This window comes from Oreochromis aureus, linkage group 7, assembly GCF_013358895.1.
Source record: "Oreochromis aureus strain Israel breed Guangdong linkage group 7, ZZ_aureus, whole genome shotgun sequence".
NCBI classification, from domain to species: domain Eukaryota; kingdom Metazoa; phylum Chordata; class Actinopteri; order Cichliformes; family Cichlidae; genus Oreochromis; species Oreochromis aureus.
The window spans coordinates 53,390,383-53,407,607 of record NC_052948.1 but is presented as its reverse complement, the minus strand read 5'-3'; the positions used below and the strand labels follow the sequence as shown (position 1 = coordinate 53,407,607).

Here is a 17,225-nt window from a genome sequence, read left to right as displayed (position 1 = left end):
TAAAGAATAAATAATAAATGTTGCTGAACAGCACACAGTACTAATAATAGAAGATATTTTTAGAAGCAGCAGCCGACCAACATAGTGTGTGTGTGTGTCTGTGACTCTCGATGTCTACATGCAGTTTAAAATTGAGAAGTGGGCACCAGCACCAGTGGTGATGCTGAATGAACAGACCCCCCTCTGGACACCATGCCCACCCCCAAGGACCTAAATGCATGTGTCATGAGTGTCTAAGTTGTGGAATAAAATTGAGGCACAAGTGGCCGTGAGGGGACAGAGGAGGAATACTTCCTCAAGTCATTCCAATTCATTTACGACCAGTTACAAATCACCCATTTTGTCTACCACGAACAGTCGTGACGTAGGCAGAAATCACTTTTTTCATAGTCATACTAAGCATGATTCCCCTCCTTCTTTTCTTAAGAGTGGTGCGAGTGGTATGTCTGAAGTAACTGCATCTTTCTTGTGTCGTAACTGAACAAAACAAACTTGCTGTCCCATTGTGTTACTTTCTGTTTCTATTTCCTAATTACGAAAAGTTTAAGTTTAAAGCTTTCAGAAAATAAATAGCAAAGAACTTATAGACTTCATGTATTCACGCCAAATCATAACAGCAGCCCCTTGAAGGCTCTAATATGGAAGAGAATGGTAAACATGAAGCTACACAATACATGCCCACCTACTCGTATTGGGCCGTTAAAAGGAATAATCTCAAAGTCTAATAATTTGACTAACCAATTATTTAAAGTCTTTTAGATTTGTTATAAAACTACAGTTGTGTATTAGTATGACTTGATTTTAAGTCACTCTGTTCACACAAACCCTCAGACTACTCATTTTTTAAGTAAAACGGATATGACAACATCCGAATTTTTACAAATTTGTATGATTTGTTTGTGGCCAAACAAATCATGGTAATATCTATAAAATGCCATTATAAATAAACTTAAATTAAAACGTACTAAAGTATTGCAGTAGATTTAAGGAATAGGTTTGGGGAATGATAAATAATGCAGTTTACTGAAATTAAGTGTAAAAAATAAATTACTTGCGCTGTTGTTTGTATGTAAAGGGGCATGGCTCTGTAACAAGGAATAAATGACATAATAATAAACAGATAAATATTTTCTGTATAAACCTGCAATGTAACATCTATTTGGACATGATCTTATTTTTCTGACTGCTTATTTCTCAAACATAACGCCAGAAATTAATACTTAAAATAAACAGATTCTAAAGCAATAATGAGTACTGAGGCCTCAGTGCTATGTGTTCTAACATATAGATAGTGCTTGCTATATGTCTACACAGTGAACCAACAATAAAGTCACAAAGTATTCCCTAAACTATGCAAGTCATATGAGCTTGTTCAAGTGTCAGCACGCAAAGTAGTGAACTGTCCAATGACGCAAATATAAACAACAGTGACCACATGGAAAGTTGGACCAAACTATGCTATCACAAGCACAATATGAATTTATTTACTGATTGTCTGCACGCACACATTCTGGACAAAATATATGAACACCCCCCCAAAACTCTAAGCAACACTTTAGCTCCAGTCTTTCCACCATGATCCCTTTCCACTCCCCTTCCACCAGTAGTCTCCTCGTGCCAGCAGGGAGCATTCTGATTGGCTTTCGCTTGATAGTACATTCAGTCTGTCACAGGAGACTATCCTTCTTCACATGAAGGGATCTCTCTCTCCTTTAATCTCAGACAGCGCTATTGTAAAACTCCTCACCTGTCAATAATATGTGCATTCATCTTTTACATTATTGCCATCTTGTGGCCACAATTGACTATTACTGTTGTAGACTGTGCTTATTTCATCTCATAACAAAGTGCAGTCTTCTCTTTCTCTGAGGGCGTGTCAGTGTCCTGTTAACAAAGACGGAAGCTGGGCTAGCGAGAGGCCAGCTCAGCTTTCACAGTTCTGACATCAGTTATTAGTCTGTTAGCATTAGCAATTAAATGAGCTTGAGTGATTTAGCATCATGACAGTTTCATCTTGTTAACCACCTTGGTCAACTTATATGATGCAGAGAAGATGGAGCTTGAAAAAAGTTGTTAATAATAATAATAATATGATCATGTCTAGTTTAATAAAACAGGCAAGTGTAGCAGGTGCAGGCTCACAGCACTTTCAGATTAACAAATATGAAAATTACTTAATGTAATAAGCTTACCTGAACTGTTTTCCAGCCACCTTAATTTTTCATTCACATATTTATTGCCCCCATGCATGTTGACAGTAAACCATGTAATACACAGCCTTTTAATTCAACTGATTTTTCTATCCATCCATCCATCCATTCGCTTCCGCTTATCCTTTCCAGGGTCGCGGGGGGCGCTGGAGCCTATCCCAGCTGTCATAGGGCGAGAGGCGGGGTACACCCTGGACAGGTCGCCAGTCTGTCGCAGGGCCAACACACAGGGACAGACAACCATTCACGCTCACATTCACTCACACATTCACACCTAGTGACAATTTGGATTATCCAATTAACCTATCACCTCAAACTGCATGTCTTTGGACGGTGGGAGGAAGCCAGAGTACCTGGAGGGAACCCACGCAAACACGGGGAGAACATGCAAACTCCACACAGAAAGACCCCGGCCTGATGGTGGAATTGAACTCAGGACCTTCTTGCTGTGCGGCAACCGTGCTAACCACCGTGCCACCGTGCTGCCCCTGATTTTTCTATCAATAATTTAATAGACTTTTTGAAAATTAAAAATTTAGTACCTTCCAGTGTCTTCCTTTTGCTTTTGTTTTCTGTTCCTTGAAATTCTCCTCCTATGGTTTTCGGGAAAAGCCTGTGAAGCTCCAGTTAGTTCCCACCCAAGTCTAAATAGCTGGAAGTTGGACTACAATGAAATCTTCAGTCTCACATTGTGTGAATGTGGATTGCAACTGACCCACATTAATAATAAATGCATCCATTAGTGAAAATTAAAAATTGGGCCAACCCAGTACATGGAAGTGATATTCTTTGGCTTATGCCACATTTTGTGACATAATGTCTCCTGCATGAGCTCTTTTCAGCTGTTATGCTTTTGTTCCCCCAAACAGCTTTTGTGACTCCCACAACCTTTTCTCCTAAACACAATTTATAGATCAACATGTAGAAAGATTGTGCTTTTTCACATAATTTAATGTACAAATTTTAAACTATGAGCCTCAGCGCAACATCAGGAGTGTTCATCAGGAAGGCCTTTAGTATTATAGACTCAGAAAATAAACGTCATGTGCTACTTATAGAGCCAAAGTAAGCAAGAGGAAATTTAAGTGTGCTGATTTTTCACAGATAAAAAATGCGTTTACCAGAAATACTGGCTTGCCTGCAAAATAAGTGTGTTAGCTTAACATCTAATCACACAGCAGTGTTTATTGTGTGTGGAGCTGCTCCTTGAGATAAACCCAAACAAGAGTCAGAATCCTGCTGACAAACACATTGAATATTTTTGTATTGTTTTTTTTTTTCTTTCTGGAATTTAATGAGGCCCACTGTTGGCCCAAAAATGGGGGAAATGTCAGTTAATATCCACAAACTGGCTTTATTAGGCATGCCTGTTCAACCGCTCCTTAATGCAAATACATAATCAGCCAGTCATGTGGCATCACCTCAATGCATTTGAACCTGCAGATGTAGTCAAGATGTCCTGATAAAGAGGTGATTTAAGTGATGGTCTGGTTAGAAAAAGACAAAATATTGAGAGAGCAGCAGTTCTTTGGGTCATTTTCTTGCCAGAGGTCAGAATGAATGGCTGGTCTGCTTTGAGCTGAAAGGAAAGACTACAGGACCTCAAAAAACTACTTGTGAAAGCCATGGTATGCACAAGACAATCTGTGAATACATAACACATTGAATTTTGAAGCAGAAAGATTATAGCAGAAGCAACAGAGGCAGACCTCACCACATGCCACTCCTGTCAGCTAAGAAAATACAACTGACGCTACAGTTGACATGGTCTCACCCAGTGGCATTCCATCCTAATAATGTTCATCCAGGATCAACATTGCAGCTGACCGTTCATGTTATTGTGATGTCATAGCTTTGGAATATGGAGGGAAAAGAAAAAATGCCTCAAAAACTCTCTTCTGGAATAAATGGTAAGCGTTTCAGATATTTTCTTTATTATTTATGCAATATAACAAATATATTATCAAGTTAGGTTTGCTCTTAGCAAGATTTAGGTTACTCATGTTGATTAATTTGTGATAGTTTTTAAAAGCAATAGCTAACTTCTTGGCTAATCACATCATGCATCATGGATGTGCTGCTGAGAAATCTGCAGCAACAGCGAGATGCTTTCATGTCAATATAGGCAAAATTGTTGAGGAATATTTCCAGCATCTTGTTGAAAATATTACATGAAGAATTAAAGGAGTTCTGGAGGCAAAATGGTGTCCATTTCAGTACTAGTAAGCTGTACTTAATAAATTGACCTGTTAGTGCTTTCTTTTTTTCATTTCCAATTGTATATGTGTCTCACACACACATAAACTAAACAAAGATAAAATGAGGTTCAGGTAAACTGCAAGTTTTAAATGAATAGAATGGGTATTTTTGATTTCTCTTTGGATAGCAGCCAAGGAGAATCATTTTCCTCATGATGGGGTACAAAAATAAAAAGTCATAATTACTTATTGCTAACACTTAGTCTACATGTTACGTGTTAACAAGACACTGCTCCGTGTCTTGCTCTTGAAAGTTTTAAAATGATACCTAGAGTGTGCAGCCTTGGACACGAGAAGGAAAAGGAAGGGATCCAGACAGGCATGGACACAGCACAAACACACTGCCGCATTAAAGTACACATACAAAGTTTCTGATCCATCCACAAACAGTTGGACATAATGAAGAAAGTGCAAGACTCCAGGGGGGACAAAGCACACCAGGAAGATACTAAACACAAGTGAGCTGGCCTTGATGTACATTCCCCAGTCAAAGTGTGATCTTGTTAACTCGTTGATGATTCGGGCAAAACATGCAATTGTAACCACCAGCGGAACCATAAGAAATAAGATGATAAGAATCAGGTGATAGTAGAGCAGAAAGATATGAGAGCTGTGATCCAGGGGCAACACATCATGGCAGGTTGTGCGGTTGAGCTGAGGGAGCCAGTAGCTCTGCTGGACGATGAGCTCTGGGATGATTGCGACACCAAACACCCCCCACAGAGCCAGGCTCACCCAGGCAGCACACAGCCTCTTGGGCATACTTTTCTATATGAATGGGTATACCACAGCCAGGTAGCGTTCAATGCTGATGCAAGCCAGCGTCATGGCCAAGCAGTAGAAATTGCCGTAGAAACATGCCGTAACAACTCAACAAGCAGTCTCTCCGAGAACCCAGTGGTTTCCATGGAAATGGTAGTGAGCCTTAAAGAAGAGGGAGAGGAGGAGGAAGAGGTCGGAGACAGCCAGGCTGCAGTAGAGGATGGCAGAAGACACCTTTCTGATTTTAGTCACTAGCAAACACATGTTGGCTGGAATCCCAACTGTAACCACCAATGTGTAAATAATGGGGATGACTCGGGTGCTCAGAGAACCACCGAGGTACCCCACGGTGCTGTTGTTGAGCAAGTGCAGAGCTGGAGGGGAATAAGTTAGAAAGGAAGTCTGAGTCCCATTTAGGAAGGGCTGAATGTTAATCACTGGGGTTCCTTTAAATGTTCTGGGCATGGGAAAAGCAACCTCAGAGCTGTTTTTCTGCTCCCCCCACCTCTTTTTTGCTGCAAAAAAACAAAAAAAACAACCAACACAAAAATGAAAATGCTGTTCATTCGAAATATAAATGATTTTCAAATATATTTGTACCAACATAGATTCCAAGCGTATTTGTATACAGTCTATGGACAATGCAACACAACTTGAAATGGTAATTCATGTACTTATATATTTTGTTAATAGAAAACTGTTCTCAGTGCCACGCTTGTTTCTGTGATTGAAAAACCAAAGATGAATATGCATGACAGAAAATATAGAAACTTTTCAAACTGACACAAGGCAATGCTTGGCTGCACAAGGCAATGCCGCACAAGGCAATGCTTGACTAACTATTCAAAGCCATTCTATAATAAACCATTCAATGACAAAATCATGTGTTTTTATATTAATAATGAAACTGTGGAAATTTAACTGTCAATTTCCATGAAAAAACACTTAAATCTGCTCTTACATTTTTATAAACTTCTCTTACCTTTTTTCAGCTGTGTACCGCTTATGCAGAGAGCAAAAACAAATAAAACAAGTATCTTCCCCATATTTTGTTTCTCTCTCCCTCGAATAGAAATGTGCAAATCTACATTTCTACACATTCCTTCCAGTGGTGCATTTGTTTCAGCAATGTAATGCCAGTCTTTAGACTAATAACATCCAGAGATAATATCAACATCCTTTTACTCAAAATATCTCAAACTGAGACAAATATCAGCCACACCACTGCAGGAAGTCAAAACATTAATTTGTTCCTTCCATATGATAAAGGCTGTGCTTAAGTTATGTTTCAGTAACAGTCAGAGATATCTGGCACAAGAAATTTGTGACCAATGAAAATATTCATCCATCCTCTTTCGCTTATACTTGTCAGGGCTACAGAGGGCCTGGAGCCTATAGTATGTAAGATATGACACATTTATCTGATATGACAAAACATAAAAGGACAAAAGGTTTATTTACAGCAAACTAATAATCATGATATATTAATATTTATGCAAAAGAATTTCATGACAAAGTTTATCTATACATGACCTGGTGTGACTAATTGTTCTAAAAGTTGGCCACTGCAGTGAATCAAACCACATAATGTTACAATAAAGGCATATTACAGTGCTGTGTAGAGGATTCAAGCTTTTTCTTTACATATTTCTTCCAAGTAGCCAGACTACATTGTAAATATTTTTAAATGATCTTAATTGATAGTTCTCCAGAGTTTCTTTGGGCGCTGGCTGCTTCTTCACTCATTCCAACTCCATCTAACATTAGTTAGATTCCAAAGGGATCTAACTAATGTTTGAATATATTTTTCACTTTTACTTTTTAATGTCATGTTTATCATATCTTCCATTATAATTAATACATTACTGAATTTTAAAAAGAAAAAAACATTTCTGACACTGACACTGAAAGTTAATTAATCATAGAATTAATGACAGTCAAGATAGTTGCCAAATTGAGAGTTTATATTCTATACTTTATAGTTTATATTCTCTCTCTTCACCACGATGGACCAGCACAGCATCTGGATCACTGCAGCCATGCCCCCAATCCATCTCTCAGTCTCTTGCTCCCTCTCCCCTCATCAGTGACCTTTCATTATTTTTTCTACCAGTAGGTGTATTAGTTTTTAAAGATTTCTAGAGATTGGACTGGAGTTAGCAGACTCTGTGTCTGGTGTAATAAAACAAACAGGACACAAATACTGTGTTAAGTATTTTTCTCAACTGTGCAACCAGTTCAGTTAAGTTTTGGCTGTTTATGTTTGTCTGCTGTGTGCAGCGGAGTCAGATGGAATATATTATATATATTTTATACCTCAGAAATTACTACCCCCAACTCAATACATGCACGCTCTTACTTCAGCACCCTCAACTTCAAGGACCTTCCCATGGCTCTGACTTCCAGGGATTTTTAGCAATATAATACCTTTCACCTCTTTCTGCAAAGGTTAAAATTTCCAGTACTACAGAATATAAAAGTCTATCTGCACTCTTCTACACAACAGTAGAAGAGAAGCTACTACTACTACTAGTAGTAGTATCCCTTGTTTACAAGGGGTTACCACAGTGGGTAGTTTTGCATATTTTATTTATCACATTTTTACACCAGATGTTAAAAAGGTGTAAACTACTACGCTATCATACAGCAGGTGTCATTTAAATCTTGTAAGCCTTTACTCTGCTGCCATGGAATTCTGTGTACTGTCACTAGAGGGCAAGGTGAGGAAAAATGTGCTGTTCACAGTCATGTGCTAAAACTGTATTGTGTCACAGTGGTTTTGGGGAAAAGTGCTTGCCAACTTCCTCTTTAGTTACTTGGTTAGTAAAAGTGTGGTATGATACAGTCAAAACATAAAGAAACAGGAACACTTTCAAACACTGAAAATACTAAAATAAATCAGTACTCCAGTACTTTCCTTTGACATCAGTACTTTTGTCTGATCAAGGTCAACCTAGGAAATTAATTATTGTCAACAGAGTCTTGAAACAAGAAAGATGACATGACGTTAATGTGACTCTCTAAAAAATTATGCGATTGTGTTTTTGTCATCTTGATCCTATCTGTAATAGAAGAAAGGATATTTCTTCAAGGTACTTGTAGATATATGCTTGCCAGCAGGAACATGCTAAACTTTATTTAACTCTGTCTTTTTTTTAGTGTTAATGAGAAATGAGTGGGGGTGGGGGCACTTCCTTTTTCACTTTTCTCTAATTTTCTTTTAAATCAGTGGACCAATGCTCTTTCTAGAAAAAGAAAATATTTTGTCCAATTGCAAAGAAGAAATGTGCCTATTTTTCAGTTGAATGATGTCTGACATTTTGCTGTTGTGTTCTCTGTCAGATCTCATACTCAGCTCTTTTCTTATGTTTGCTGCTTCCTGTTTTCTAGTGGCAAATATTGTATTTTACTTAGTAGTTTAGTTTAGTTTAGTTCAGCAGATTGCAAGTCTAAAAAAAAAGTTCCTCTTTCTGTAATCTTTTCAAGCGGAAATATTCTATATCTAAGTACTATTTTTGGATTTCACAGCTCTAGATCAACAGATGCTAAAATCTGATATATGTGTCTCTCTCTGCAGTTGACATTGAAGTTTTCAGACACAAATTCTCCTTATAAGAATAAGGAGAGTAGATAAGCAGTCAGATTGTGTTCAGCAGCAAGTGTGTGGATCCCTGTGAACCAGCTTAGACACAGATCAGTTCTCGTATAATACCCTCTAATGATCTTTAGCATCTTTTAGTTACCACTCTCTTATTTACATATAGTTGATTTGACAGAGTATTGCAACAGATAGTCTTCCTGACACAGCTGTCAATGCATTAATGGCTCCTCCCATACTCAAATAATTTGCTTGATAGTTAGATATGTGAACTACTTATCCATGTAGCCACTTGCTCTCAAGGAGAGGAATAAAAAAACACCTTAAATTCTATCAAACAAGTTAGCCTGCCTTAGAAAATGGAGTATCGATTGACATTTTTCACTTCTTGAGTTCTTTTACAATATATTCAATTCAGTTCAATTTTATTTATATAGCACCAAATCACAACAACAGTTGCCTCAATGTGCTTTATATTGTAAGGTAAAGACCCTACAATAATACAAAGAAAACAGAAAACTTGTCAGAAAAATTCCCTTATGAAGTTAGACACACAGTAATGTGTCCCAACGCGTTTATTTACTTGCAAGGAAGCAATAGCATACACAGTGAATGTCTATGTGAGTAAGAGGAGAGGATACCACACTACTAAGCGATATTGAGTGGCTGTTGGACCTGGCTTTCCTAGTGGACGTGACTGAAAGAATTAACCAGCTGAACTAGCAGTTGCATGGCAGAGACAAAACAGTGTTTGAAATGATCAGTTCTGTGAAGGCGTTCACAGCTAAATTCTCTTTTTATATCCAGCAGATAAATAAAAGACTTAAGCACTTCATCTCAGTTGCAAAGATACTGGAGTCCCATTCAGGAGCAGAAAAGGTGTTTAATGGACACAGATTCTGTGAACTGGTGTCCAAGCTGGGACAGGAGTTTTCAGACAGATTCTATGGCTTTGAGAAACTGGAGCCCTCTGTGACATTTATCCCTAGATGTTGACATTAGTCAGTTGTCAGGGCAGATGGCTGAGCTTCTCAGTGTTGGTCCTTTGGAGATGGAGATCATAAATCTCCAAAATGATGTCCAGCTTAAATTTCAGCAGCATTCTCAGCATTTCTGGAGTTTGGTAGAGCCAGACAACTCTAACAATCTTAAGTGGATACACTCCTACATGAAGCTCTCTGGTTGAATCTATGCAGTGCCAGTCTTCTCATTGACAGAAACTGTGCAGCTCATGAACATTATAAAAAGATGGTGGATTTATGAGCTCAGAAATTTGTAGTTTGTTGTTTATTTGTTTGGACAAAACATGAATTTAGAGAAGTTCAATTCCTTCAAATATGCTGAATCACATGCTGTTGAATCTTATTTGATTATCTGAGTTTTACACATTTTCTTGTTCTTGTTCATGTTCATGTTCACTTGTACCATTCATTATTCATTATTGGGTACTGTGCATAGAATTTAAGTTGAAAAATAAATTTAATAAATTTTGGAATAAGGCTGTAACATGACGAAATCTGGAACAAATGAAATGCTATGACTCCTTTAAAGATACACATTAAAAGCATCAAGTGCAAGAACCCTCGTGTTGCATAGGCTGGCATGAACATGCTATTTGTTCAAAGGCGCTGATGTGTTGTAATGACTTACATGAATATGCTCAATTTCTAATTCAGCTCAAAGAAGTAAACACCAACAGTTACATTTCTTCCGATATATATTTTTTTATATGGTCTGTATTTCTCAGAACTACATTAAAGTAAATATCTGAGTATTTGCACATAAAATTGTTATGGGTGTATTCATTAAAAAAACAGTAATACAGTATACACTTGCCAACAGAAAGAAAAACAAATGCTAAAGTCTTCGACAGTAAGACATTTGTTTCAGCTGTTACAGGCGCTAAAAAAACAGAAAGCAGGATGTCTGCCAGTGACATTGCTCTGGAGCTAATCTCCCACAGTCTGTATCCTGCCTCCTTCTATTTGCACGAATGAACTTCTGTTAGTTTAGAAACTCCCCAAGCCTTGCAGGCTACTGGAACAACATGTCCTCTACTGTGCATACCAAACTGTACTTTTTCTCACAACAAAAATGTACAGGAAAACAGTTCCTGGCAGCCATTAACCCAGAGAAATATACTGCCAGTCCTAGAGCCTTATAGTATCATTTTTATTGTTCTCCTACACTGTCACAACACTCATTGTTTGAAGAAATAAAAAAGTATTTGAAAGCATAATGCTTCCTTCCTGCCCAACACTAAAGCAGCAGCTAACTTGGGGAGTGTCTAGAGAGCAAAGTGGTGCATTTAGCAGTTCAAAAAGTAGAAATTCATTTCAGAAGATATCCTCATACAAAAAATCCTATACTAATGCACTAACACTAATGCGCTACCAAAAGTATATTAATCATCCTTCGGGGGATATAATCATATTCTGCAATGCTGTGTTGAACTAACTAACATAGCTTCCTTGGGACTTCATCATGTTTCATCATGGACCCTGAGTTAAGTGGTTTTGTGGTATCGTGTATGTAGAAGTTTCTAGATAACATCAAAAAAATAATCAACTTCAAATTCTGCTTCTTCTTGGTGAAAATCAAATGTTATGTGTCTTCAATACATTTTGTGTAAATACTGTGACTTTCATTTTGCCAACCAATTTTCTGCTACTAGTTATTATTTGTTATTTATATATGTTAAAGAATGGCCAAGTCACCAGTCATACTGAGGAAGTCATGAGAAAGTTCAGTTTACAGCATTATGATTACAACATACGGAATTCACCAGAATACACACTTACTGCCAGTATTGCTCAGTTTTTTGCCCCACACCAAGAACTGAAGGCTTGACTATGAAAACTTTAACACGATCAATACCTTGTGAATCATGACTGAAATACCTTAGGTTTTGCATCAATTAATCGTCATGCACTAAGGCATACAAGAGGAATACAATAAATATAAAAAAAGCTTTAACTATCTATATGCACACCTACTTCTTTCCATGTAATTTAAAACTCACAGAGAAAGCAGCACATTTCTTCAGCAGAGGTTGAGGTAAACTATTGCAGGATCACAGCATAGATAGATAATTAATTAGATATTTAGAACATCCAAAATCCAAGAGAATGCACACGTATTCCAAAACTCCTTGGTTTTCAAGCAGACTCCAGAATCGCAGTCTTGACTATGAAGAAGACATGAACATGATTAATAACACATGAATCATGATTGGTCTCATGCAAGAAATATTATTGCTGCAGGCACCGGCTGTTTTACTTTGAAAAAAACCTCAAATCTCAACAGGACAAAATCATGCTTGATGTCTATATTGATATGAACCAGGAAATAGGTGGCATTGGACGGAGTTTTCACTCCTGGACTAAGGCTGGAGATTTAGAGGGGCTACTGGCAGGCAGGCGGGGATTCCAGGTTATTTTTTATTTTTGTCAGGAAGTCCTAATGAAGAAAATAATGTAGGCTATAATTGCTGAGCTTTTCTGGTATAGATAGGCGATATATATGGACTATATGACAGCCCGGGTTCAAGTCCGACCCATGGCCATTTGCCACGTCTTCCCCTCTCTCTTTCCTCCACTTTCCTGTCAGTCTTCACTGTCCCTATCAAAAATAAAGCCATAAAAAGGCCCTGCAAAAATAAACAAATAAATAGATATACTTCCTGCTTTCCAGTCTTTATTCTCAAGTACTTTGGGTGGGTCTTTATAGTTGTGCAAGATATGCACCTTCAGCAAGAAAGCAAATTTATTTATCCCAAAATGTTAAACTATTGCTTTAGGTAACATACACCAATGCAAAAACTGCAGATACTATAGATTTTATGTTTATATATGTAAGAATGTTTAAATAAGAAACAAGTCATTGTGACCAATATTTCTGGGAGGAAATGGGGTTGCCTCTCTGAGTTTGAGTGAATATAAAAGCATGAAAGCAAAAACCCAAAGCAAAAAGCAAGGAGAAAAAGTCCAGCTGCTGACAATCCCTACTTCCCATCCCTCCCTCAGGAAGTCTCTTTTCATCTTACACAGACAAAGTAATCAGCACATTTCAAGGCAAAGGTGCCTTTCATTTTGATGGTTTTAAATACTGTCCTCTGTTCTCATCCCAGCACTTTATAAATATAGATTTTTATGAAGCAGATACATGAATATAAAAACTCCCATTACTTTAACTTGTATGATTGGTTATTGTATTGGTTGTCTCTTGGTCATTTTCACCAGTGGGAAGTGCCATCATCATGTAATTTCCTGGAAAGACAGGCAATTGCAATCTGGATAAACAGTTTACATAGGCAAGTAAACAAAAATGTACGGTCACAGAGACAAAAAAAGGAAAAAATGTGGAGAGCAATTTGCTACCGGGAACAGAGAATGTAAAGGCACATTTATAATTTTATAATTATGTCTAAAAAAGTAATGGCAACATCTTATCTCATCACAAAGGGTTAAAAAAAAATAGAAAGAAGGAAAGGGGAAAAAGTTTGGCTTTTGTTGTCTGAAAATATATTTGCTCCAAAATTAATGACCCTATAGAGCTTTCCATTTGCCTTCTGTCACAAACAAAGGAAGCAGTTAAGAGTCTGCAGGGATAAGTTAAACCACTTCAAACAAAGTTGTTTATTCCAAAACATTTTCCCAGAAGTTAATACTTTGAAATGTGCTGCTGGATGTTCACATCACAAGAACAGAAAATCTCAGCTTTTTCATATTTGGCTAGAAAGAAAGAAAGAAAAAAAGAACAGATCAGTTTAAAGTGGTGATAAATAAATTGCTGTTGTTGTGCCTTCACTACTAGGTTACTGTGGTTCATTATCATTGTTTCTTATTACTCATCAAATAGAATGCAGCTCTCAGGCAGAGTTCAATGTGCTGTCCGAAAAAAGGACACAACTTTCTGCAGTGTTAGTCACGCTTCCTGGGTTGAGAGGAGAGTTTATGTGGCTCATCTAACTTCACTGTCTAAAGAAAACAAACAAACAAAAAAGCCCACACTGCTTTAAATGTGCCATTTGAAACACATTGTGACTTTTTCTTTGAAATATGCTAAGTTATAAGCCCTTTCTCAGTCGAATTTTGTTTTTCATCGTGTGTTAAAACAAACGACAAGACAGGTAAAAGGTTTCATTGGATAATTTTAAAAAATAGTTTGTTTGTTGTTGTTTTTTTACTTAAAATAGACAAAATCTATGAACTGCTTTCTAACCGTTTACATCATTAAAACGGTCCTAATTTGTTGACGAGGTTTGGGGGGTCGATGCTGCTCGCATGTCTTTGATTAGATCTTGACCTTGCTGTGTGACTGGAAAGGTGACATCACACCACAGGAATGTGTCTGAGTGCAGACCTCTCTGATTGGTGGAGGGGCGCGATAGGATCTGACCAGCCGAAATTTGGGCGTAAACAAGCCACATTTGACGTGCTCCTGTAGAAGAGCGATAGCAGAGGGACCCTGGGTAGACTGGGAACGTGTACGGAGAGTATTAACGTCGCACATTTCATCAGTTTATTCTCGTTTAGTGGTTTTATTTTTCACCGGTGAGCAGAATGCTTCCGATGTCTCTGTTAGTTTATCTGTGCCTTGCGTCGTGTTTCGGTGCTGCCTACGCAAGAGAAAACGCAAGTAAGAAAACTTTCTACTTTGTTTAAAACTCTGGCTTTCCCTGCACACTGTTTAAAACTTTCACTGGGAATGTTATGTGTTGATTTAGCTACATTTAGTCGGCATAAAATTGATGGTTTTCTTTGTTTTAATTTAAAGTCATTGAGGAAGTGTTTTCCCTTCCAAGCAGAAATAATAAAACAGTAGCAAATAAGAGTACTTTTTAAGTTTTCAACGAATGATTTAATTAGCGATTTTAAATTTGGTAAGTATTGTTAAAATTGAAATTGATTTTTTTTTTAATTTTTTTAAATGGACAAAACCGATCTTAAAGTAATTAGATTAATTAGAAATGTATAATCTGGAACTAGTAAAATGTAGTATATGTTTGTATGTTAAAGTGTTTAATACCAAATGAAGATTGTAATCTTCCTGTTGGATTAGCCAAAACTTTACCATTTCTTGTACCTTTGATCGGACTGACCCCCCCCCCTCTCTCTCTCTCTCTCCCCAGCTGCTCCACGCGGAAGGGGCTTTTTGTATGACTTACACCAGTCAGTGACGGATGAACCAATAGATTATGATGAAAACGGCACATTAAATCGTTCTTCAAATGGTACCAAAGACAGAAAAGGACTTTCGGAACAGGCCCTGATGTTTCTAACTGGCCCTGTGTCCACCATCCTTTTACCTTCCTTCTACACGCTGGTCTGCTCCATCAGTGTGCCAATAAACTTCTGTGCTCTGCTGGCCTTTGCTCGGGGGATCCGTCCTAAGAAGCCAGCTGCAATCTATATGCTGAACCTGGCCTTAGCCGATCTTCTCTTTGCACTGATGCTCCCCTTCAAGATCTCCTATCACTTTGAAGGCAACAACTGGAAATTTGGCCCGTCCATGTGCCGTGTGGTCACTGCTGCCTTTTACTGGAACATGTATTGTTCTGTTCTTCTCATAGCTTGCATCAGTGTGGACCGTCTGCTTGCTGTAGTTTATCCCATTGACTCTCTGGCTTGGAGGAGGCCAAGGAACACAATCATAGCCTGCATAACCATGTGGGTGTTATCCTTCGCTGGCTCTGTGCCTCTTGTTACATCGGACCAGACTTTTCACATCAGTGAGTTGAACATCACCACCTGCCATGATGTCCACTCAACAGCTAAGATCGTCTGGTTAAAGACATACTTCCTCACGCTCTGCTGCCTCCTCTTCTTCCTGCCTCTGCTCATCACAGTGGTGTCCTACACTCGAGTCATCTGGTCGCTGAGCAAACTCCAAAAAAGGCTCCCTGGAAGCTCACACAAAAGGAAAAGGGCAATAGTGATGGTTTTGACAGTGCTGTTGATATTTGTCCTGTGTTTCATGCCCACAAACTGTCTGCTGCTCACACACTACCTGCAGTTTACAACAGAGAAGAGCCAGGAGGCACCTGATGGCTCTTACGCACTCTATCTGGTGTTTCTGTGTTTGGGAAGTCTGAACTGCCTCCTAGATCCCCTGCTCTACTACTTTGGATCCTCCCAGTGCCAGAGACAACTCTCCAACGTGCTCAAGTGTCATAAGGTTACAAAGAGAAATGATATTAGTAATTCATTACCTACTTCATGCAGGTCCAGCACCAGACCAATGCTGAAATCCAGCTGTACAGAAAGTTCAAAAATAAACTCTTCAATTAAAGTGGATTCTTTCCAAGAAAACCTCGACAGCCAATATAAGAAACTACTCATCTAACTCTCACTGAGCTGACATTTTAATTGAATCCTTAAATGTGATTTTTTTTTTTTTTTTTTTTTTTTTTTTGTAGTTATGAAACAACAATTTAAGCCTATATATAGGGTTTAGCTTTGTTTGGATTCCTAATTATGCCTTTTGAAAAACGAAGGGAGTTCAGATAAGACTTTGCTTTGAAATACTATTATTTTATGCACCCTATATATATATAAAGGCTCACTGTTCTGTATTAAGTATTGGTTTTATTTTAAGTATTATTCAGTCCTTTTTTTTAAACTGTTTGCTAGGCTTGTTTTAAAGTGCTTATATATATATATAACCAGTGAAAAGCAGTTACTTATGACTTTTTGTTTTTTCTACATATACCAGTTTTATTTTTATTTTTTTTGGCAACATTTTGTCACTGAATAAATATTTTGATTTTGATTCACACTACAAGCATGTCTCAATGTCATCTATAATTTACAGCCCCCCCCCAAAACAAAAAATGTTGTCCTTCATAGTTTGTTTCATGCTTCCCTCTGTTGGTGAGAGTGTGCATTGATGAATTTCTTATGAAAGTGTCACTTCATCCTACTGCACCAATGTCCTTTTCTCTCCAGTAGGCAGTTCTATATTGCTATGCTTATCCAAGATTGGACCAACACTACCTTCACTTCTAGTGAGGCACTTACATCTTTTTTTTTTTTATTATTTATTTATTTTTTTGCCTGTCCCGTTTGGCTCTTTTGCCATCAGAATTATTGTCTAAAGGTGAAGAAAGATGCCCAACGGATTTACTTTACCAAATGGACCATCCCAGCCTTGCCGTAATGGTCCATTTGATTCACCTTTTATTGTTTATTTTATTTTATTTTCACTTGTTAAATACGGGACAGACTTGACTGGGGAAAAGAAAGGGGAGAAAGAAAGGGAAAGAAAAACAGTGGGGAAGAGGGATGGGGATAAAGGGCAAAAAACAAAAACCAACAAAATAAGCAGACAAAAAATACATATATCAATCACCTGGATCACCTGTTGAGAAAGAAAAAAGAGAAAACAAGCAGAAGA

At 37.8% G+C, this 17,225-nt stretch overlaps 2 protein-coding genes across 2 annotated transcripts; one reads left to right on the top strand and one right to left on the bottom strand.

The window, feature by feature from the left end:
* Positions 1–5,338: 5,338 nt before the first annotated feature.
* LOC120441087 (proteinase-activated receptor 3-like) lies at positions 5,339–6,320 on the bottom strand. The gene is made up of 2 exons (XM_039614761.1): positions 6,213–6,320; positions 5,339–5,745 (listed from the first exon to the last, which is right to left on the bottom strand). The coding sequence occupies exons 1-2, from the start codon at positions 6,274–6,276 to the stop codon at positions 5,339–5,341; spliced, it is 471 nt and encodes a 156-aa protein (XP_039470695.1). The 5' UTR covers positions 6,277–6,320.
* A 7,924-nt stretch (positions 6,321–14,244) lies between these two features.
* On the top strand, positions 14,245–16,247 carry LOC116315897 (proteinase-activated receptor 1-like). Its single transcript, XM_031734327.2, has 2 exons — positions 14,245–14,468; positions 14,962–16,247. Exons 1-2 carry the CDS (start codon positions 14,393–14,395, stop codon positions 16,173–16,175), a joined length of 1,290 nt encoding a protein of 429 aa, XP_031590187.2. The 5' UTR covers positions 14,245–14,392; the 3' UTR covers positions 16,176–16,247.
* The last annotated feature ends 978 nt before the right edge of the window (positions 16,248–17,225 follow it).

What these genes read in the sequence shown, in the direction of transcription:
- LOC120441087 (XM_039614761.1), bottom strand. Translation starts at nt 6,276, where the DNA reads ATGGGGAAGATACTTGTTTTATTTGTTTTTGCTCTCTGCATAAGCGGT. An exon ending in CGGTACACAGCTGAAAAAAG is followed by an intron (nt 5,746 to 6,212) that starts GTAAGAGAAGTT and finishes GTTTTTTTGCAG; the next exon opens with CAAAAAAGAGGTGGGGGGAG.
- LOC116315897 (XM_031734327.2), top strand. Translation starts at nt 14,393, where the DNA reads ATGCTTCCGATGTCTCTGTTAGTTTATCTGTGCCTTGCGTCGTGTTTC. An exon ending in CTACGCAAGAGAAAACGCAA is followed by an intron (nt 14,469 to 14,961) that starts GTAAGAAAACTT and finishes CTCTCTCCCCAG; the next exon opens with CTGCTCCACGCGGAAGGGGC.